Consider the following 22,898-nt stretch of genomic DNA (forward strand, 5'->3'; position numbering starts at 1 on the left):
CCTGGGCACAGGCCCCATTGGCCCAGTGGCTAATTTGCCTCTGTTCCCAGGCTCTGAGTTTATTGGCTTCACATGGTAAAGTACAAGGGGGATTGCTTTCTTGACCGGCAGGGCTCAAGAGGGGATACACACGCAGTCAGGGGCACAGAGAAAGCAGGAGGGTATTGGCTGCTGTCAGTGGCAGGACCCCAGATTTGAGAGGCCAGAATGATGTGAACTGCTATGACAAAGCCCCGTCAAACTCGCCATCTCTTGCCCTGTAGACAGGGCCTAGAAGGCCCAGCCCAGTGAAGCTCTGGGGAGGAAATGCCAGAGTCAAGGAGTCTGTTGAAACTGGGAGCAGGGAGGTCTCCAAATCGAGTGTCCCTGCTGATCTCAGCCTTGGGGGGAAGCGGGCAGTCCTCATTCAGGCTGCTTGCCCCAGCAGGGGCAGGCCGGCCACGTGGCAGGGCTTTCTCGTTTCTACTCACTTGCGGGTTGCTGCCTGTCTGATGACTCTCTTCTCTGCTTCTTTTTTTAAAGATCATGAGTGAAAAGGGAGCTGCTGTCACCCAGGACAAGGGCTAAGCCTCCCCACCCAGACCAGCGGCCAGCTCCTCTCTGCTACAGGAACGTGGCTCTCCGTGGTCACAGATTTGGATACTTTAGAGCAATGAGCACAAGGCTTCTGAGAAGGTCTTCCCGGCCATGGGAAGTGCCAGGTGGTGCTTTAGAAGACAACGTGTCTCCGGCCAAGACCTGGTATCGCGTGCCCTTCTGAGAGGAGAGATGGGGCACGGGGAGGTCTCTACCGGTTTGATCCATGGCACACTTGCACGAAGCGAAGTTACATTTCTCCTTGCTAAGCAGAGGGTGAGAGTTTGCCTGTGCTCTGACACCTTCCGGCCTCTTCTCCAGTGCGTGTGTGTGTATGAGTGTGCACATGTGTGAGGCCTCCGGGATGGGGCCCTAACCCAAGACCACAGAGTATCCTAGGCCAAGGCTGTGGTTGAAGGGTCATCTCTGCTTGTTTTCTGCACAGCATTCAGACAGCTTCCAGCACCCTCCGGGGGGATGCCAGATATGGCTCGTCTGGGAAAGTGGGGCAGGGCCATGGGTGGGAGGGGGGGGAAGACAAGATTCTGTTCCATCACATGGGGAAACTAAGAGGAATATGAGCTGTGAAAACCCTGCCAAAAACCTACAGCAGGGACTTCCTTCCTACCTGTCGCCTTGTGACCCCTCAAGGAGATGATTTGCCGTCGGGAACCACCACGCACGGCCACCCCACCAGATCCAAATCCAGCTTGGGAAGACATGGATGGCAGAGCTGTGGAAGGGGATTGGACATCAGGGGTGAATGCCACCTTCTTCTTACCCCAGCCACTGTGGTGAGTTACTCTGCTGAAGATTAACCTTAAAGACACTACTGGGACCTCTAAGCCAGCGGCAGGGCAGACGCCGGTTGGTCAGCTGGGTGCTGTCCCTTCCACGTGAGAAGCACACTCCTCCCTCTTGCACTCTCTGTTGTTCTCTCCCTCCAAGATCTACAGGCCCAGCATTACCACTTGAAAAGGGCTAACTCCAGTACCGCCAACCGTCTGCCCCGCCGCAGGGAGTGTGTTATAACCAGGCCGTCTTTTCACAGGGCTAAAACAGCACCAAGGAGACAGAGGGAGGGAGGGTCTGAAATCTCTTACTTTTGCTTCCTTACCCACCTCTCGAATGTGGCTAGTCTGGCAGAGAACTTTCTCCCCCGTCTCTGGCACTAGATAGCCCAAGCCCTGGAAATGCAGCCAGTCTTCCCAGCCTAGGGCATTGGATAACCTCATTGCTTCACACTGTCTGGTGTTAACTCCACCTTGAGACCTGGTCCTGTGGCAAAGAAACCTGCTTCCTCTAAGGTTGGACAATGCAGGGTTGTTGTTTTTTGAAGGACAGTTCGGGGAGGGGGAATTGGCGTCAAACGTTTGAATTCCCCCTCCGCTGGTTAAATCCGGATCTCTTGGGGAGGCGGGGGGGTCAAGACTCCAGCGACTGGAAATACTGAGGGTCTTAAAAAAGTTTTCAGACCTTACCGAATACAAATGATTTTCAGCACACCCCCACCGCCTTGTCTGGTTTGCACTATTCAAATTTGTCAGCGGTGGGTCTGTGCTGATATCAGTGGAGAAGCTCATCACCGTTCGACTCCATCTATTAAGCTCATTACACATTTGTTCTTGATGTGATTTTAAAGATCGTTGCCCCAGTGGTTGAGCAGAACTAACAGCAGAGAGCGCCCCGCCAGGGGTCTTGCTTTCTGTTCTGTGAACCGGGAAGAACAATGCTCTCTGTTCGGAAAGCTATTGTTTTGTTGTTGTTTTTTAAGCTATTGTTTAAAAACAAGAAGAAGCTACTGGAAAGATGGAGATGGCAGCTATAAAAGTGAAAATGGGGGGAAAAGTGGTTTTGCTCTCGTCCTTATGGTCTCTGCAATACTAATAGGAGAGGCTGCAAAATGCGATTCGAGTGAATGTTCCTTCTCTCCCCAGCCGCCTCCCCAGTGAGTTAAGAATCAAGATGTGCCAAACTTCCATCAGCCTGGCACATGTCACAGACTGGGACGTTGAATTCCGTTTTCCTCTCGCCTGATGGTGTTTTTTGTTTGCCCCTAACCCTGAGTTGCACGATTCTGAGCCTGCACTTTTTGATGCGTAATTTTTTTCCCCTCTGCAAGCAGGGGGCTCCCTCCTGCAAGCACTCCCCCGAGTGGAACAGTGATACAGGGTGCCATGTTTCCACATGCAAATTGGCTGGTCTGATGCCGACCTGGCATGTGCATGTGAGAATCCGAGAGGGCCTGTGGGATTCCATCCATGAAAAGCTGCACGAGCAGAATTGCAATTTCAGAGGGTGGCTGTGCTAAAAGCTGACCCCAAAATATTCTGCCAGGAGCTGTCTTGGGTTGGTTTGTTCCTTTACTGTAGAGCTCCAGATCCGGGTTGCCATCTACGCCCCTGTTAGGACAACAATCCATTAACACAGTGGGGGGAGCGTTTCACTTCCTGGCCCCTTTTTCATTCCAGCCACTTCGACTCACAATGCAACGAGTTCATTCTCCACAACAAATGACAGCGAATCCAAGGAGTCTGTTTCCCAATCAGCGTCTCCATTGGTGTTGGTTCCATTCAAGGCCTGGTTCGGTGGATTCCTAGCTACCCCTGTGTGTATTTGACACATATTTATTTGTTGACATACCAAGACTCTTAGCTCTAAGGCAGCTTCGTAGATCAGACGGGAAAAGTTGAGGATAAGAGGAAGGAAGAGACAGATAGCACTTAAAGAAAAGATTTCTCTGGCTTCTTCCAAAAGCACCTGGTCCCTTTAAAGTATGCTCCTTGCCCAGTCCTGTCAGGAGATTAGGATGAGTTAAGGGGCCACTTTTAGAAGGCTGACATTAAACTTTGTCTCTGTGTGAAAAAGAGGAAGAGGAGAAAAAAATATAAAAGCTAAAGATTATCTGTTTCGGTTGCACTGGGGTACACAGTTCTTTACCCGTTTTAATGCTAATGTCACATTTAGTATGTTGCATGTGTCTTTTTTTTTTATTAAATAAAAGAGAAAAAATGTGTATATTTTTGGCAATTTAAGGTAATGTAGCTAAGATATATTTTTTTCACGCTGCTTGACTGTTCTTTATTATAATAAATAATATTAATATTCATATTGAAGACCTTTTTGATACATTTAGGGTTTCAGATTTTAACTAAGGAAGTGGGTTGTGTGTTGGATAAAAATATCTTAGTTTCCGTTAAAGCTACCGACAGTGTCTGAATCATCCGTGTAAAAGGGAAAGATGTTGCTCCTAATTTATTTTAAGGTTCCATGTCTATAGATGTTTTAATAAATGGGTTAATCAATTGTTAAGGGTTTTTTTAGAGTCCAGTGAGTTAATAGGTTGCTTCTGACCATCTGGAGCATCTTCTACTGATGTGTTTATAACCCTCTCTAAGACATACTATTCATCCTTATCACACCGCTTACGAACTATTGATAAATGAAACCTTACTATAAAGTATGACCAAAAAGCTAAGGATGAATTTTTCAAGTGATGAATGGGGTCTTTGGGGACGTGATCCAAAGCCTGTTGAAATCAGGGGGAGTCTTTTGCATTGCTTTACAATGTGTCTTAGAGCCCTGCTTAAAGAAAGCTCTAGGCATATGCTTAAGTCCATCCCTCTGCAGGATGGCACCTGGACACATTCTTAACTTCAAGCAGAGGTGTTGAAGTCCCGTTGACTACAGTGGGACTTGAACACCTGCTTAAGCGCTGTCCTGAATATGGGACGTTTCTGGGAGCGAGGCCTTTATTGGGGCTAGCTGGGTGCTGAGCTCTGAGCTGCCTTGGGCCTGGTTTTCACAGGCACTCTGCACCCGTGCAGCTCCAGGTGAAGTGATGGGGAGCTGTGGCTTCTTGGCATCCTCGGGAGAATCGGATCTGAGGTGTCTTAACCTTGGGAGCCCCAAAATGGAAGCACCCAAAATTAGTATGCATTCTTGGGAAAGCTTCGGCCTACTTAACTGAAGAGGGGTGAGGGGAAGAGCATTGTCCCCTAGCAGCTTAGTCATGTGGTCCTGAGATTGTGGGCTTAACCTGACACCTGGCTGGGGAGGGAGACAGCCTGAGCTCTGACCCAATCAAGGGCACCGGAACCTATGGGGTGGGGGGCAAATCAAAGTGCCCCCTCCCTCTCCACAGCTGGCTGCTCCTGCAGTGAGCCTGCTGCCTTCTCTTCTGGTGCCACAGCAGCCCCTGGTGGGCAAAAGGTGTAATTGCACAGCGCCCCCCCAGCAGAATCTATTATTCTGCGAGGGGAGGGGGAATCTGTGGGGGACATGAATTCTGCGCTTACGTTTCTTTTGTTAAAAAGTGGGGGGCATGGCCCCCTTCCGGGTCCAATGCTGGTGGACCCAATCCCCACAGAAGAAAGAGCAATATCTACCTGGGCTTGAGATGTCTTTGTAACCAGATGGGATGGGCCTGAAACCAAACTCTTGTTTCCATCTCTGGCCCTTATGCCTGGTTTTCCAAAGGGGTCCACTTCCAATTAGGCAGTGAAACAAATGGCCCTATTGTTCCAAAGAGCCCTGCACGCCAGATGCTGCACTCTCTTGAGCTCTGGCTGCTTATTTAGGTGCCTCTGAAAGGGTTGGTCGTCTTAGAAAATCTGGTGCTGAGGGTGGGGGCTGAGCCCATGCATATCCAGCCCTGTGTCTGAACAGGACAAACCTCCGGACTTAGACACACTCCAGTGGGAGGATAGTTTGGACCCAAACGCTTGTGGTCTCCACACCGTTCATCCTTCCCTGGTACTAATCTGGTGCCTAAATACCCTAGAGGATCTGGGCCAAAGGACTTGCCCAAGGATTCACAGAGCGTATGTGAGAGCAGGGAACTGGACCTTGTTTTCCTAAGTCCTAGCCACTATGTCATCTGTCCTCTTATCCCCAGAGTTTTCCTACTTTCTTCTTTTGCACACCCACACCCATCCTCTATCACCATTTTTCATGCTCACCCATCGAATCCACCATCTTAACTCCGAATGTGTTTTGCCATAAAGCTTTAACCACACACAGAACTGGGCGCCCGATCTACACTGCAAAGTTAGGCTGGCCAAACTACATCAGTCAGGGCTGTGAAAAATGTCACACCCTTTTTGACGTAGTTAAGCCGACCTAAGCCCCAGTGTAGACACCTCTAGGTCAATGGAAGAATTCTTCCATCGACCTATGTCCCCCACTGGTGGGTTTATGACAGTGATGGAAGAGCACCTTCCATTGTTGTAGTGAGTGTCTAGATTTCAGGGAAGCAACTGTACCAGAGTGGTGTTTCTTGTGTAGACATATTCTGATTTTTAAACTGATTTAGTTAAACTGGTGCCAAATGCTGTGTGGACACTCTTATTTCAGTTTAAATTAGGAGTAGGTCTACTTTAGACACAAAGTTGAACCAATTTAACTGATCTTATACCGATTTTGTAAAATGGGTGTCTTTTTGTTTGTGAAAAGAAAAGGAGTACTAAGGTGCCACAAGTCCTCCTTTTCTTTTTGTGAATACAGACTAACACGACTGCTACTCTGAAACCTTTTTGTTTGGGAACACTCTTACAGAAGTTCACACCTGTCTTACATCTATTTAGCTTGCACATGTAAATTTACAGAGGCAAGCTCAACCCATACAACCAGTTTTAAAGCAATATGAGGGCATCCATGAGGGTTCTTGCTCCAGTTTAACTAATTCAGCTGTCTGTAGCCAAGGCCTCGGAAATGGATAGCTTGTTTCTCCTGGGATTGTTCCTCCCAGATTTTCCCTTCCCATTTTGTTCTGGGCAGGGGTAAGGTAATGAACAAAAATATTTTGTGCTTGAAATTCGTTCCAAGAGGTTCCTGAGCTGTGAAACAGAGTTTTGGTTCAAGTCCATCTAAAATGGATCCCACAGGGAAGTCCGTGAGCTGCATTTGCAACATTGGTTTCCCATCTCCACCAATTGCAATAGACTGTGAGGGCACAAACACCGGGTCACAACTGGGGAAGAAAAATTCCTGGCAATTCTTTCCCCTCAACTATTTTTAAATGTGAAATTTTGTCAGACTTTGAAACAATTTTAACCAGCTTTATTGTGGGTTGAAAAAAATGGGAGCAGAAAAATTTGCAATTTTTGTTTTAAATTTTGAAAATTCATAAATCTCAGGTCCTGGAACATATGTTTGTTTCACATCTACAGTGGAATTTACAATGGGGTTAGTTAACATGTGAAAACACGACTGAAAATCAAAGCGTAGACCAACTCTAAGGCGCGCTAAGGCCTGGGTTTGATCCCAGACATCTTGCAACAGTCTAGGCCCCGTCTACATCACTAAGGAAATTCAGGCTGGTGTAATCTCCCTGGTGCAGTTACCACAGGACGAATCCCTAATGTAGATACATTTGCACTGACACAAAAGCAGATTTACAGCCTCTGCAGCTTAATCTGATAATCTAACCAAGTAAACCATGCCAGGGTATCTATGGTGTGCTTTGCCCTGCTGCAGCTACAGCTTCAAGCCTGGATGCCTTTATGGATTATTTTAATTTTTTTTAGTCAAACACAAGTTATTCTGCTCAATACAGGGGTGAGTGGGTGAAATCTCATGTGCTGTGTATCTAGGTCAAACTAAATAATCCGATGGTCTCTTCTGGCTTTAAAATCTAGGAATTACTCTGGAGTTAATTTCTTTTTTAACGTCAACAGGGCCTTATTTGTACATCACATTGCATACTACAGTCCTATGTCCATCTGAATTTGAGACCCCAACCAGTTATATCTCCATGGCTGGCAAAAGCTCCAATTCAAGAAAACATATAAGGACATGCTTATCCATCCCTGTTCAGGAAAGCCCTTAAGTGTGTGCTGACCTTTGACTTCAGTGGGACTCAAACACATCCTTAAAATTAAGCACAAGCACATGGATCACTTGATCATTACCTGCTCTGTTCATTCCTGCTGAAGCACCTGGCATTGGCCACTGTTGGAAGACAGGACACTAGGCTAGATGGACCTTTAGTCTGACCCAGTGTGGCTGCTCTTATGTTCTTATGCTTCAAATTAAACCATACCTAGATATTTGTGTGATTTTTTCCTAAAAAAGATTTTCATTTTAGGTCCAGAGTCATAGCCAGGAGCATGCTAAATTTCTTATAACATTTGTATGACTGCCATCAACCAGGCAAACTCCATTTTCGCTTGGAGAACATTCAAGGGGATGACACTCTTTTAAAAAAAAAATCTTTCTACAGACAAAACTCCACTTCAGGTGCTAAACAGCAGTGGAATGTCTTCGACAGAAAACTGCTCCTATTTACCCTTCCTCTGCCGTCAGTGATAAAGGAATTCAGTTGGCCTCATTTTCTCTCTGTTGTGTAATAAGCAGATAAGAGTGTCTTTGTATCATTAATGTATTTGTACAACCAGGAAATTGTTGCAGTCCTTGTTCTTTTAATAAAAGAGTTCTTTCCAAAAAATAAAAAGTAGGACCCAAAAAAAGTGAGTTCTGTATTTTATTTTTTTTTCACTTAATTGTCGTTTCTGCCACAGCACGAACAGTCCAGGAATAATTATAGCATGGTGTCTTTCTTGCGGGATCTACATGCTATAAAGCATTCCTAGAGAAAGTCACAGCTACTCAGATGCAGCCAGCTCTAGAGTGGAGCACAGCAGCTGTTTAACAGCCCACAGCTACACTGCACAAAAGGTTGGTGACCTAGCCAGTTGAAACTAAGGGGGAATTTTAGAGAGACAGAACATAGTTACCCAAAGTGGACTTTACCTAGGACATCAGGGTTAACACTTCTACTCTTATATGTCTAACTGGAATTAGGGATTAATTGCTCTGTGGCTAGGTTATTCCAAAACTGCCAGCTGCAGGGTTTCTTGCATCTCGGTGGGATGCAGCTGGCCAGTTGGAAACAAGGTTACATGGACGATGGATTTGATCTGGCACAGCAATTCCTGTTCTCTTGAGGGAACCGGCTTTGGGGGTCTGTAATAACCACAATAGCTCCAGCAGCGTGACACTGCCTAAAACCATGCGGGGCCCCACTGGTTCAGTTCTGACGCCAGCCCTGATTCAGGAAAGCACATACGCACGTGCTTAATTCTCATGGACTTCAATGGGATTTAAACACATGCTTAATGCTGTCCTGATGAGCGAGCTTTTCCTGAATCAGGTAAAAGAGTACTAACTACTAAAGGCCCAGGCCTGCTTCCCCTCCCCTCCCCCCCAGTGTTAGATGAGATCTCTAACCCCTCTCTTTGGGGCGAGCACTCTTGAGAGAGGCACGAGGATAACAGCAGAGTGAACAGAAGAGCAATGCCCTGACATGTTTTGTCATCTGATTCCTCTGGAAAATGGCACAGACTAAAGCCAGCAATCTCCCTGGCCCCTTCAGTGCTTAGCCATCTGCACAAGGTAAATCATCACAGCTGTCAAAAAGTTACATTTTCCCCAGGGTAAATGTTAAAAAACCCAAACAGAACACCCTTTGACACTTCAACAATTCATTTAAAGGGAAGTGGGTGAGTCATGGGTAGCAAAGAGGCTAAATTCACTCTTCAGCTTCGATGTTTCGGTTGGGGAAATCGGCAGAGCTCATGGAAAGCACAGTTGGAGGACATTAAAATGAAATTTTCTCATGGCTTATTAGGTCAGCAGAATCCCTTCATGTAACAACAGCCGTGGAGTTCACTTGGCTATTGTATTTAGCAGATATAGCAGTAAAAAAACCCCAAAATGACTGCCAAAATTTAAAAAAAAAGGGCTTTTCCGTTCCTGGCTCTGATGTAATCAGACATCAGTCTGATGAAGGGCTCCATTCGAAGATGAACGTTCCAGCCCTGATCTAACAAAGTCCTTAAGCACATTGCTTAACTTTCAGCTCTTGGTTAGACCGATGGAAGTCAACAACACAGTGTTCAAGGTTGTCCCACTAAGACTGCAGCAGAGCTAGGAAAAGAACCCAGGAGTCCTGACTCCCCATCCTATTATTTATTTATCTGTATTTACATAGCTCCAAGGAGCCCTTATCACGGACCAGGCCCTCCCTGTGCTAGTCACAAACACAGGACAAAAAGTTCCCCGCCTAAAGCGCTCACAATCTAACTATAAGAAGAGAGGTAACTGATGGAGACAGACAGGGGAGTCCACTTATGCTTTAACCAGACCAATGTGCGAACGCCATGTCAATCAGTTCAGAAGCAAAAGCCGGTCAAATTCAAATGAGAAATAAGGCATCCTTTATTTTTTTAACCGTGAAGATGATTAAACATTGGAACAAACTGTAGGGAAGTGGGCGGTTCTCCATCTTTTGATGGCTTCAGAGCAAAACTGGACTCCGGTCTGGAAGATAGTCTTTACTCAGACAAATTATTGCACTGGATCGAGGGGAGGTGGGTGACATTTCCATGGGTTGTGCTATACAAGAGGTCAGCCCACTTGAGCCAGATGGTTCCTTCTGGCCTTAGAAGCTATGACAATACTCCAAGACTCAGAAGCCCATGAGAGCAGCCATACTGGGTCAGACCAAAGGTCCATCGAGTCCAGCCTCCTGTCTTCCAACAGTGGCCAATGCCAGGTGCCCCAGAGAGAATGAACAGAACAGGGAAACATCCAGTGATCCATCCTCTGTCACCCATTCCCAGCTCCTGGCAAACAGTGGCTAGGGACACCATCCCTTCCCATGCTGGCTAATAGCCATTGACGGACCTATCCCCCATGAACTTATCTAGTTCTTTTTTGAACCCTGTTATGGTCTTGGCCTTCACAGCATCCTCTGGCAAGGAGTTCCACACAACCTGAAGCCGACAGCTTTCAGAGTTGGGCCTCTGACCATCAGGCTCCTAACTTTATATTTAAGCCCCTACATAAAATGAAAATGCGGGGAGGGGCTATGTGTGGGGGGAGGAGCCTTCCTTTTAGGCACCCACCTACACGTTTCGGGGGGGGGGGGGGGGGTCCTACTAACCGGGCCAGGAGGTGGTTGGACAGATAATTGCGCCAGGGTGACGTGAGCCAGGCGCAATCCTCCCCCAGCACAAGCCTCCGCTGCTGGGAGGCGTTTGATGAAACCCTCCTGGGGCCTTGGCAGCTCCTCGCTGGGGTTGTGGGCAGCCCTTTCCCGGAGGCAGCACGAGAGGCACCCGAAGGGAAGCTTCCCCCAGCGAGGCTCGCTCCGTTCGCAGCCTGGAGCCCAAAGGCAGTGGGCTCAGCTGCAGCCGGGGGGGTCCACACTGCAAAAGGGGTGCAGCGGCGGGGGGGTCCACACTGCAAAAGGGGTGCAGCAGGGGGCTCCACACTGCAAAAGGGGTGCAGCGGCGGGGGGGTCCACACTGCAAAATGGGTGCAGCAGGGGGCTCCACACTGCAAAAGGGGTGCAGCGGCGGGGGGGTCCACACTGCAAAAGCGGTGCAGCGGCGGGGGGGTCCACACTGCAAAAGGGGTGCAGCGGAGGGGGGTCCACACTGCAAAAGCGGTGCAGCGGAGGGGGGTCCACACTGCAAAAGCGGTGCAGCGGCGGGGGGGTCCACACTGCAAAAGCGGTGCAGCGGAGGGGGGTCCACACTGCAAAAGCGGTGCACCGGAGGGGGGGTCCACACTGCAAAAGGGGTGCAGCGGAGGGGGGGGGGAGCTTCCAAGCCTGCGCCCTTGCACCAGGCTGGCTGCACTGCAGGCCACATTGCACTGCAGGGCTGGGGAACCCGCCGTGCGCGGGGGTGGAACCTTCCGCAGCTCGCCCAGCGCCCCGGCGGCCGCAAACCGGCCCGGCACCGCCTGCGCCTTCCGGCGGGGCGGGGCCGGGCCGCGGGGCAGGGCCCGGGAAGGTGACCCGGCGGCCGGCTGCGCGCCCCGGCTCAGCCAGCATGCCGGCGCTGCAGAGCCCGGCCGCTCTTGCGACACTGGTGAGCGGAGCCTGCGCGAGGGCGGCGGGCTGCTGGGTAAGCGCACGGGGCAGGGGCCAGGGCAGGGCTGCCGGTGGATCTTGGGGGGCGGGGAAAGAGGGGAACCCCCCCCTCAATTAGCCCCCTCACTCCCCTCCTTTTCGGGTATTTCCAGGGGGCTCTCCATGGGCCAGAGGGTTGGGTTCTAGCCTAGATGGAAATGTGTGTGTGCATCAGCCTGGCAAAACAACCCCCCCTTGACCGCCCTTCACCTATCACTGGGGATTATTTGATTAATGAGGTTTACTAGGCTAGCGCCCAGGGACACCCCCCCCCCCCCCAGACCCCTCCAGGGTGCAAACACTGTTACTGTGCAGGGTGCAAACACACCCCTAACTTCGGTTCACCACTCCCGGATCGTTCAGGGGTGTGAACTGTTCACACCCCTGAGGCCTGGGCTACGCGACAAGGGGAGGGTGACGTAAGTCGCCCCGGCCTCGGCCTATCTGTGCGGGCGTCTACGCTCCCATTTCTTTCCGGCCAGCCCGCGGGCCCTGTTACGGCGACGCAGTTAAAAAACAAACAAACCACCACCTCCCCGAACGGCGCGGTCAGCCTCCCGAGGGCGAGGGAGACCCAGAGTGAACACTGCATGACCTGTGTCAACCCCAGCCGTCCTCCAGCCGCTGTCCCACAATGCCCCGTTCCCTGGGACAGCGAGCGGCGTGGTTAAGACGACCTAAGCCCCGGGGAAGTCACCTCCTTCCACCGACCCAGGGGATGGATTTACTACAGGGATAGTAAATAGCTGTAGCAAGTAACAGCAGCGCTCGGAGGGTAGACGTACGCTCAGGGAGCTGCGGGTGTGATTCCCGAGGAGCAGCTAGTGGGCTAAAAACAGAGCGTAGCCCCAGAGGCCTGAGCTGCAGGAGGGGCTATACAGCATATCGGACCGGTCCCTACTTGGTGCGGCTAGTGGCCTCTCCCACTCCTCGCGCCATTGCAGCTACACTCTGTCGTGCACTAGCTCCATCCCAGCTAGCGTGGGGACGTCCCCTCGAGCTGGGGATTTATGCGTCCAATCCAGCTTGAAGCATAGACATCTCTTACACGAAAAAAGCTAGACAAAGGGTGGGAGAAAAGGCTGGAGCTCTCTTTACCATGGTGATGGAGGGGGGGGATTAACTGTGTTTTGCTTGCCTGTTAAAACAAAAACATACCCCCTTCCCCCCCAAAAGAGCACTCTCCGAGAGCAAACGGAGGAGTAAAATATTGGCCCATATAGAAACTGATGATAAACTTACTGTGATATAATATCTAGCTCTTTGTGTCTGTATTGCTCAAAGCACTTGACAAAGGAGGGCAGTGTCTTTATCCCTATTTTACAGATGGGGAAACTGAGGCATGGGGCAGTGAAATGACTTGCCCAAGGTCACATAGCAGGCCAGTGGCAGAGCCAAGAGTACAACCCCAATCTCCTATCCACCAGGTCACACTGCTCTGAAGGGAGATCAGCTTTTCTCTAGGGGTGGGGTTTTCATAAGCCCCAAAGGCCTCAATCTTGCAAACACTGATGCCTATGTAATGACTTACGAGCACAAGACCGATTCACTGTCAGTGGGATTTGTGGTGCTAAGGTTATTTGAAACGTTGAAAAATCTCTGTCTATGATATATAACACGTATGTATGTGGTAGTCTGGTGTTTATTGTATGTGATATGTAAAAAGAAAAGGAGGACTTGTGGCACCTTAGAGACGAACCAATTTATTTGAGCATAAGCTTTCTTGAGCTACAGCTCACTTCATCGGATGCATTCAGTGGAAAGTGTAGAAGATCTTTTTATATACACACAGAGACCATGAAACAATACCTCCTCCCACCCCACTCTCCTGCTGGTAATAGCTTATCTAAAGTGATCACTCTCACTTTAGATAAGCTATTACCAGCAGGAGAGTGAGGTGGGAGGAGGTATTTTTTCATGCTTTGTGTGTATATAAAAATATCTTCTACACTTTCCACAGTATGCATCCGATGAAGTGAGCTGTAGCTCACGAAAGCTCATGCTCAAATAAATTGGTTCGTCTCTAAGGTGCCACAAGTCCTCCTTTTCTTTTTGCGAATACAGACGAACGCGGCTGTTTCTCTGAAATATGTGATATGTGTGTATGGTATAGACTGCTTTGGTGTTTGTTGTTTATACTCCTTTATATTTAAAACAACAATACATAATTTTAAAAAGCTATCTCTACAAAAAAATCAGACAACCCTCAACCTTCCAATTCATTTATTTGGTTATTCTTTAAATCCGATGATTTTTGAATGCATAGCAACACCAAGGATCTGATCCCTCTGTCACCCTGGCTTGCATAGTCCTTTGCACCCGTGTCGAGTGGGTATACCACGTGAGCAGAGCAGGGCAGTGGGGAAATCAAGCTGTGCAATGGGGTTATATGGGGAGCTGGTGGTGGGCTTATAAATTCAGTGATTATTTTTGTGAATGTATTTTGTGCATAGAGGCCCCCACAAAGGTTAAGGCCCCATTGTGCTGGGCGCTGCCCAGACACAGGGTGAGAGGGAGTCCCAGCCTCAGTGAGCATTGAAATAGACTAGACGCAGAAGGGATGGGAGGGAAAGAGGCACAGAAAGGCAGAGCTGAGACTAGAACCCAGGTCCCCTGAGCTTTAATCCAGTCTCCAGCCCACTGGACTGGTCTGTTTTCTGGCTGGTGAGAGATCAAAATTTAAAGAAGAGAATAATAAGTTGAGAGGACTCAAAAGTGCTTCTCTGCTGAGGCAAATGTGATCTCTTAATCCAGCCTGGAGTGTGTTTTCCAGCCTGGAGTGTGGGAAAAGGAGTTTATTACTTTCCAGAAGCTCAGGCTAATAAACCTCCTTCCGAAGCCGTTAGGGCTTCAGGCATCATAAAACTGCTAATGTCACTGGCAGTAAAATATGTATATTTTAAATCCGCAGGATGTCTTGACATAAGAAAACATTTTGCTATGGCATCTCCCACCAATAACAGAAAAACCCTGTTAATCTCTCTCTGTGGAAACATAGTCAGACAGTAATATTACAGTAAACTCAGCTGCGACTGGGGCCTCGGGGTGCTAGGTGCTGTACAGACACAGCGCAAGAGACATTCCCTGCCCCAAAGAACTTCTAGTCTAAATAGACAAGACAAAGGGTAGGAGGGGAAACAAGCACAGAAGAGCCAGAAGTAGAAGTCAGCTCTCCTGATTCCCAGTCCTGTCCCCTATCCAGTAGACCAGCTACCCCCTGTTGTTATGCTCCTTGCTTAGATTTTTAGTTTGACCCAGTCCTCGGGTATTACGCACAATGAGCTCTTATAAAAACAAGATTTCCCGGCTGAGTTGAACCTAATAGGACAGATCCTTTACAGCAGATCTCTGTACCTGACCATACCTCCCTCTCCACAGGTAAGGAGTTCTTCAGGTACCTCTTCGTCCCCTTCCCAGCCAGCAATTGCAGCCAAACACCCATACCAAGTGGACTTGAAGGCAGGAAAGCTTTATGCTTGGTGCGCCTGTGGCCACAGCAAGAAACAGGTAACTTCCAAAATCGTTGTGGTTTATCCTTCATGTCCGCACTCCCCGAGGATCTTAGCAATTCACCCAGCTCAGAAGCATTTTTCATTGGCCTACATGACCTCCTTCGGCATTCCTGCAAAACTCTGAAGGCTATGGGAAAGTCCAGGGTCTTGCTTCCAACACCAGCTAAACTGGGAGGAGTGGTAGATACGCTGGAGGGTAGGGATAGGATACAGAAGGACCTAGACAAATTGGAGGATTGGGCCAAAAGAAATCTGATGAGGTTCAACAAGGACAAGTGCAGAGTCCTGCACTTAGGACGGAAGAATCCAATGCACCGCTACAGACTAGGGACCGAATGGCTCGGCAGCAGTTCTGCAGAGAAGGACCTAGGGGTTACAGTGGACGAGAAGCTGGATATGAGTCAACAGTGTGCCCTTGTTGCCAAGAAGGCCAATGGCATTTTGGGGTGTATAAGTAGGGGCATTGCCAGCAGATCGAGGGACGTGATCGTTCCCCTCTATTCAACATTGGTGAGGACTCGTCTGGAGTACTGTGTCCAGTTTTGGGCCCCACACTATAAGAAGGATGTGGAAAAATTGGAAAGAGTCCAGTGGAAGGTAACAAAAATGATTAGGGGACTGGAACACATGAGTTATGAGGAGAGGCTGAGGGAACTGGGATTGTTTAGTCTGCGGAAGAGAAGAATGAGGGGGGATTTGATAGCTGCTTTCAACTACCTGAAAGGGGGTTCCAAAGAGGATGGATCTAGACTATTCTCAGTGATAGCAGATGACAGGACAAGGAGTAATGGTCTCAAGTTGCAGTGGGGGAGATTTAGGTTGGATATTAGGAAAAAGTTTTTCACTAGGAGGGTGGTGAAACACTGGAATGCGTTACCTAGGGAGGTGGTGGAATCCCCTTCCTTAGAAGTTTTTAAGGTCAGGCTTGACAAAGCCCTGGCTGGGATGATTTAGTTGGGGATTGGTCCTGTTCTGGGCAGGGGGTTGGACTAGATGGCCTCCAGAGGTCCCTTCCAACCCTTATATTCTATGATTCTATGACCAGCTGCTTCAGAGGAAGGAACAAGAAATACCTCCCCCTAGTGGACATGGTTGGGGTAACCTAGTTGTCTCCCTAGCTCCTATCCGTTCTAATTGCCTTGTGCCATGAAGCTTAACATTATTATATTAAAATATATGTTTTAAATTATCTTTAAGTAACTGTTCCATTGTTGAAGCTGGTGGTAGCTAAAGACAAGGTGTTCTCAGGAGCGGGCCCATGCCTCTGCAAGGCCCTTTTAATGGAAATATTTCAAAGCCTCAAATGCAGCCCCATTTTAGCATGAGTTCTCCCAGCTGTGAGCTATGAATTGCCGAGGCACTGAGGCAGCTGGCTAGATCTCCTTTCTCTGCCCTTTTAAAGCCAGGCCTCTGTAGGAAACCAGGGTCTGTTTGCTGCTCTGATTTGGAGATTGCTGGGGTCCCAAATTCCAAGTGCACCCAGACATTGCGCTGAAAGGCAATGAGTGAAATACTTGATAATCAGCTAGGGAGAGGCAGCTTAACACCCACTGCTGGCCATACTGCGTCAAACCAGTGGTCCATCTAGGCCAGTATCCTGTCTCTGGCAGTGGTTGGTACCAGACAGTTCAGAGGGAGTGAACAGAACAGAGCAATTTCGAGTGATCCATCCCCTGTTATCCAGCCCCAGCTTCTGATGTTTGGAGGTTTAGGGACACCCAGAGCATGGGGCTGCATCCCTGACCATCTTAGCTAATAGCCACTGATGGACCCATCCTCCAGGAACTCATCTAATTCTTTTTTGAACTCAGTTATACTTTTGGCCTTTACGATATCCCATGGCAACAAGTTCCACGGTTAACTGTGCGTTGTGTAAAAAAGTACTTCCTTTTGTTGTTTTTTAACCTGCTGCCTGTTAATTTCATTGGATGCCCCCCTAGTTCTTGTGTTATTTGGAGAGCTGAACAATACTTCCCTATTCGCTTTCCCCACACTAGTCATGATTTTAGAGACCTCTAGCATATCCCCCTTTAGTCGTCTCTTTTCTAAGCTGAAAGGTCCCAGTCTTTTAAATCTCTCCTCATACGGCATCTGTTCCATCCCCCTCATCATCTTTGTTGCCCTCCTCTGCACCTTCTCCAATTCCAATTTCTCATTTTTTTGAGACGACCAGAACTGTGCACTGCATTCAAGATGTGGGCATACCGTGGATTTACATAGTGACATCATGATATTTTCTGTTTTATGATCTATCCCTTTCCTAATGGTTCCTAACATTCTGGTCGCTTTTTTGACAGCCGCCGCACCCTGAGCGGATGTTTTCAGGGAACGATCCACCATGACTCCAAAATCTCTTTCTTGAGTGGTAAAACAGCTAATTTAGATCCCATCATTGTGTGTGTGTGTAGTTGGGATTATTTTTTTCCAAGGTGCATTACTTTGCTTGGGAGTGTTCTCATTCTTTATGTGATACTAGCCTCTAATGGCCCCAGTCAGGCTCATTGTGTGTTGATACCATGCAACCCTTCTCATCAAGTGCAGTAAGTTAAAATCTAGAGAGTTATAACTGCATTTAAGTTTATTCTTTTCTGTTCCCCTCTGCCTGTGAATGCTCATGTTGCTGTTTACAAGCAGACAGCAACCAAAAATGGAAGTCTCCTCTCAACTATCCCATTCTCCCTCTGGACATTACATTTCCTAATAGGTACATCGATCTCCCTGTCCTCCTGTGTCAGCTGGTATCTCCCACTCGGAGAAATACCTGTTCTGTAGGGGGACTGAAGAGGTTTCAGCTATAGTGTTTCCTTTAAATCCTGCAATAATGGAAGAGTCAATCAGGTTTATTATTATGCAGAAGCAGGACGCCTGATTTGGCAGATAACTGGAGTATGATGTGCAACACATATGGAGCCTAAATACTTTATTGATCAGGTGTATTACAGTAGCACCAAGAAGCCCCAGTCACAAACCAGGACACCATGGTGCTAGGCGCTGTACAAACAGAACATAAAGATAGTCCCTGCCCAAAAGAGCTGACAGTCTGTCTGAGACAAGAGGGGTTAAAAGAGGTTTGACCCATTCGCAACATTATGTCAGGCTGTGAGGGAAATGCGTCCCATTTAATGATCACCCCTGGTACAAGCTAGGAGCCAGTGCAAAATCCATCAGGTGAAATTAACGTCATGACGTGTTGTGAGCTGCCTTGTCACCGATCATCCTGCTCTCTGTAAACTGTGGGGGGCCTAAAAAGCTGACCTTTCCTCGGCTATCTTTTGGTGATCTCTGCTGGTGTGGGGGAAGGAAAGCAGAGGAGAAAATGGGGAGGCTAGTATTAATTCCCCTCTTGCTTGGAAATGCAAACAGATCTTTACCCAATATGGGGCAGACTGGGTCTCCAGCTCCTCCTAGGAGGAAGGATGAACCAGTGGTTTGGGCACTTATCTGAGATGCAGGAGACCTGGCTTCAATTCTTTCCCCTGCCTCAGATTTCCTGTGTGGCCTTGAGCATGTCACTTAGTCTATCTGTGCCTCAGTTTCCCCATCTGTATTCTGCCCTCCAGGGGCTGAAAGATAAATAAAGATTATGAGGCGCTCAGATAGAATGGTGATAGGGGACCAGATAAATACCTGAGCTAGATGGAGCTAATCTAGCTCCGTGAAACAGTCTCTCCTTCCCAGCAGCCCTGGCACACCCCTCTTGGCATGGTGGTGCCAAGTAAAACCACTGCTTTGTTTCTTTTGCTCTACAGCCTTTCTGTGATGGATCCCATAAAACTGCAACCCCAGATCTCTCTCCCCTGAGGTTCCGGCTGGATGAGGCCAAGAGCGCCTGGCTGTGTGGGTGCAAACACACCAAATCCCCTCCTTACTGCGACGGCACCCACAAGGAGGAGTTCGTTCAGAAAGCAAAGCTCCCTGGGCAGCCTTGATGGGGGGCTTCCTATCCTGACACCAGCGGGGGGACCTTGCAGCTTGTTTCGAGGGGTGGGGGGCTGCAGGAATGGGAAGATGTTCAGGCTTTCAGTGTTTTCCGGTGTATTGGATCAAGTTGTCCGAACAGCTCCAGGTTCCATTCTTATTTCCCTGTACATGAAGTTCTGTACAGACCAGGCCAAACACACACATGGGCACCAGGGTGGTGGCTTCTTCCAGCTGCTGAGAAGGATCAAATAAAAGCGACAAGGCCTTTTTCACGTTGCTGGCACAAAGAGAAAGATGGGTTTGGTCTGCATTGTTGCATCTCGGTGTTATAAAATAAATCCCAGCATTACAAGAACAGAGCCGACTGGGTGGCTAATAAATAGGTTCTCTGCAAAGAAACTTCTAGCCCATGGGAGCAAATGGGATCCCAATGCACAAATGTTGTAGGAGGAAAACTGCATGTCATGATCTATCGCCGGTTCCTCTGGGCTGTCCCTGCCACCTTTGTAAACCATAAAAAAATGAGGAACTTTGTTGGCTGCAGATTAGAAAGCCTGCCGCTCATATGAGCCCAGCTGTTCCCGTTTGCCTTGTCCCCAGCCTGATTGTAGCTGGAGCCTGTTTCTTGGGTGACTTTGTTTTCAGTTCAGGCTGGAGATTTCCCACCGCCCCCCACCCCCCCGACCTCAATTGAATTATTCCTCGGTGAGCTGACACTTGATGACTCGTGGAAGTAAAGTGAAGCACATACCCAAGTGGTTGCAGGATCAGGGCCCAATTGTTTAAATTAAAGGTGGCCTGCAAAGGGGAAAATAGGCTTGTTGTGGTTTTTCTTCTTTATGATCGATAAAAAGAACCTGAAGAATTGGGAGGTTTGGGCTTTGAAAAGCTGGGGGGGGGGGTCTTTTCTGCTTGCCTCTTTCCTCAGGGATGTCAAGTTTTGTGTAGTTCTCTGTTTCTGGTGGAGGAGTCCCTGGAGGACTCAAAGCTGCAAATTGAAAATTTTCTCAGCCCTCCAACAGAAGGAGTGTCAAAGCCTTTCAAAGAGATTTTATTTGTGAACTCCTTTTCACTCAAAACTTCGAAAACCCCACCGTTTTAAGCAGTTGAAATGAAAACCATCATGACTTCCCTTCTGAATGAAATGACGTGTCACTTCCTTGCTGTCTGCCGTAAACCTCCAAGTTCAAGTTTTCCATAGACTCTCCCAGAAAAGACAAGATCTGAATTTCTAAGGCCTTGTCTACACACGCCCAAGTTGTATCAGTTTAACTATATGGGTGGATCCATTTATACTGGTATAAAGGTGCGTATATTGGGATAACTATTCGCATATGGGTTGGGGAATAAGTTATATTTGTGCAAGGCACTTTTGTATACCAGTGTAACTGCTAGGGATTGTATTGGTGTAACTTTAACGGTTAAACAAAATCACACCCTTCAGTGTATCTAGTTATACAGGTGCAAAATCTGTGCGTAGCCGAGGCCTTAATATATAAAAAAACAAGCAGAAGAAAAAGTAGCAAAAAAGCAACTTTTCAGGCCTTCTTAACTCATAATCAAGAAGCAAAAAACCACATTTCTTTTTCTTTCCAGGTCTTTTTTTAACAGTCAAGTTGCTCTTTCCTCTCCTGTCTTTGTTCTCACAAAGGGTTTCTTACAGGGCAGTTTTTTAACACGATGGGGAGACCTGTAACTGACAAACCGCAACGTTTTTGTTGACCTCTGTTTAGACGACAGGTAAAATTTTCAAAAATGCCTACGTCATTGGAATTCAGTGGGACTTAGGTGCAGACCGTCAAAGGTATTTAGGCACCTACCTCCCATTGAGATCAGTGGGAGTTAGGCATTTAAACACCTTTGGAGAATCTGGCCCTTAAGTGCCTTATTGCTGATCTACACAGAAAGTTGTACCAGTTTGACAAAAGGTATGATTTAAACTAGCGCTGTTTTGTTTGTGGAACAAACTGGTTTATGTTGCTTTAGCTTGTGCATACTTAAAACGTGATGAGAGTGTCCACACACCAAATTGCATCGGTTTCATTAGAGCAGTATAAAAGTTAAACCGATGCTGCTTGTGTGTCTGTGTGTGTGGACGAGGGCTAAGTCCCTGAGGCGCTTTTAAACCTTTAACCCTGCAAGCCTGGTTCTCTGCTACACCCTCATTTACACCAGTGCAAAACAAGCGATCCTAGTGACATGGTTGGAAACCAGATCAGAATGGCCATGTTTTACACTGGCTTTATACTAGTGTGAATGATGGTATGAATCGCCAGGGCCATGGAAAATTAGACCCTTCTTAATTAGCCAAACATTCAGAATGGAAGATGTGCTCGGTACATCTGAATGGCATGGTTTTCTATGAGTCGGTTTATCTGGAAACCAGAGGAAGTTATTTCTGCCAGTGCACAAGGGCAATTGCTCCTGTAACAGACTGCCATTACGGGGGAGTTCTTTGCACAAACCCCAGAGACTTCGAGATGCTGCCATAATAATAAACCAAACCCAGTTGTCATGCAGAGACGCAACTTGTTCTTGTACCATAGCATCAGCCCTAACAACTCAGTGGTCGGGGCTTCAGGAGATTGCAAGGGACCCCTCTTTCTCTTGAATGGTTGTTTTGATTATGAAATGGTTAATAAAATATTAAGATCCAGCTAGATGGCTCTGCCTCTTTCATTTTAAAAAAAATCCCAGCCCCTGGGGGTTCCCCCTCCCAGCCCTACTCTGGTGGGGTCTGGTTGGGGGAAGGGAGGAGCCTGCTTTTAAAGTTAGCAATGCAAAGAGGGTTTGGAAAAGTTATCTTCCCGCCGGAGGCTGTGCACTACACCAGAGGAAGGAACACCTGTGCTTGTCTGTGGATCAGTTTCTCCAGCTTGTTGCCTCTCCTAATAACTCCTCCACCTGTTGGTAGATAAGACACAAATGAAGCAAATCACCTGGCTAGGTCATTAGTGGGGATCGGCCCCTAAATCTCTGGATTTAAAACCATCAACTGCTACTCTTTGAGCTAAACAAACAAATCCATTAGCCTGGAGTCAGTATCAGACTCATGGACCCCCTACCTGGTCCAGCCAGTAGAAGGAGACATAGATCCACACTGGGTTAACGTTCTAGGTTGAAAGAAGAAAAGGAGTACTTGTGGCACCTTAGAGACTAACCAATTTATTTGAGCATGAGCTTTCGTGAGCTACAGCTCACTTCATCAGCTGTAGCTCACGAAAGCTCATGCTCAAATAAATTGGTTAGTCTCTAAGGTGCCACAAGTACTCCTTTTCTTTTTGCGAATACAGACTAACACGGCTGTTCCTCTGAAACCTGTTCTAGGTTGAGCCATCCATCAAGAGAAGCTTCCTGCCTTATCTTGGTGTCAGTCCAGAGTGACTTCGTTTGAGCTGACACAGGTAGAAACAGATCAGAATCTGCTCCGTTCTACTGTGATCACTCCCTGGTTGCTTTACCTTCAGCTAAAGGCAGCTGATTGTTTTTTCTTCCCCTGTCCCCGTAAAACCAGATTTTCTCTCCAGAAATAAGTTGCAATACTGTGGGGAGGAAAGAACCAGCTTTAAACAAAAAAAGACCTCAAAGAGGAGAGCAAGTGAACCTGGAAGGTGGGTTTGGTTTGGGGCTAGTGAAGTGTGTCTTTGAACGAAGATTTAATTAGCATCACAGAGCTGTCAGGGCCCTGAACAGAAGCCAGCTGACGTTGCGAAGGGGGATTTTAGGAGTGGCGCGGAATATACACACACGCTTCACCCAGCCAGGCGATTCCGCCCCATACACACACCAGCTGGTGCCAGGCGGGGAGAAAAAACCCAGCCCAGCGAGGAAAGGGAGCGAAAAACTCAAGCCCTTCACAGAGCAGGCTGGGGCTGGGACTGGGACTGGCTTTTCCTTCCCAGCTTTGCTCGCCTCTCCTGCCAGGCGGCGTGGGAATTACTAGCGTTAAGTAATGATAAAGCCAGGCT

At 48.0% G+C, this 22,898-nt stretch overlaps 2 protein-coding genes across 6 annotated transcripts in view; both read left to right on the forward strand.

Annotated features, from left to right (window-relative positions):
* The window catches only part of MLLT6 (MLLT6, PHD finger containing), a 72,637-nt gene extending 64,592 nt beyond the window's left edge, over positions 1–8,045 (forward strand). For all 4 annotated transcript variants that reach the window (XM_048829896.2, XM_048829895.2, XM_048829897.2 and 1 more), the window contains one exon: positions 523–8,045. In XM_048829896.2, coding sequence (XP_048685853.2) covers positions 523–567 — 45 coding nt within the window. In that variant the 3' untranslated portion in view covers positions 568–8,045. The remainder of the gene's footprint in view (positions 1–522) is intronic.
* A 3,294-nt stretch (positions 8,046–11,339) lies between these two features.
* Positions 11,340–21,586, forward strand: CISD3 (CDGSH iron sulfur domain 3). Of its 2 annotated transcripts, none has more exons than XM_075123590.1 (3): positions 11,340–11,456; positions 14,876–15,004; positions 18,759–21,586. In XM_075123590.1, exons 1-3 carry the CDS (start codon positions 11,418–11,420, stop codon positions 18,936–18,938), a joined length of 348 nt encoding a protein of 115 aa, XP_074979691.1. In that variant the 5' UTR covers positions 11,340–11,417; the 3' UTR covers positions 18,939–21,586. The 2 variants fall into 2 exon arrangements, with proteins under 2 accessions (XP_074979691.1, XP_048686298.1); XM_048830341.2 differs by having other exon boundaries at positions 11,341–11,492.
* The last annotated feature ends 1,312 nt before the right edge of the window (positions 21,587–22,898 follow it).

The sequence above is a fragment of the Caretta caretta genome, chromosome 27 (assembly GCF_965140235.1).
Source record: "Caretta caretta isolate rCarCar2 chromosome 27, rCarCar1.hap1, whole genome shotgun sequence".
Taxonomy (NCBI): Eukaryota; Metazoa; Chordata; order Testudines; family Cheloniidae; genus Caretta; species Caretta caretta.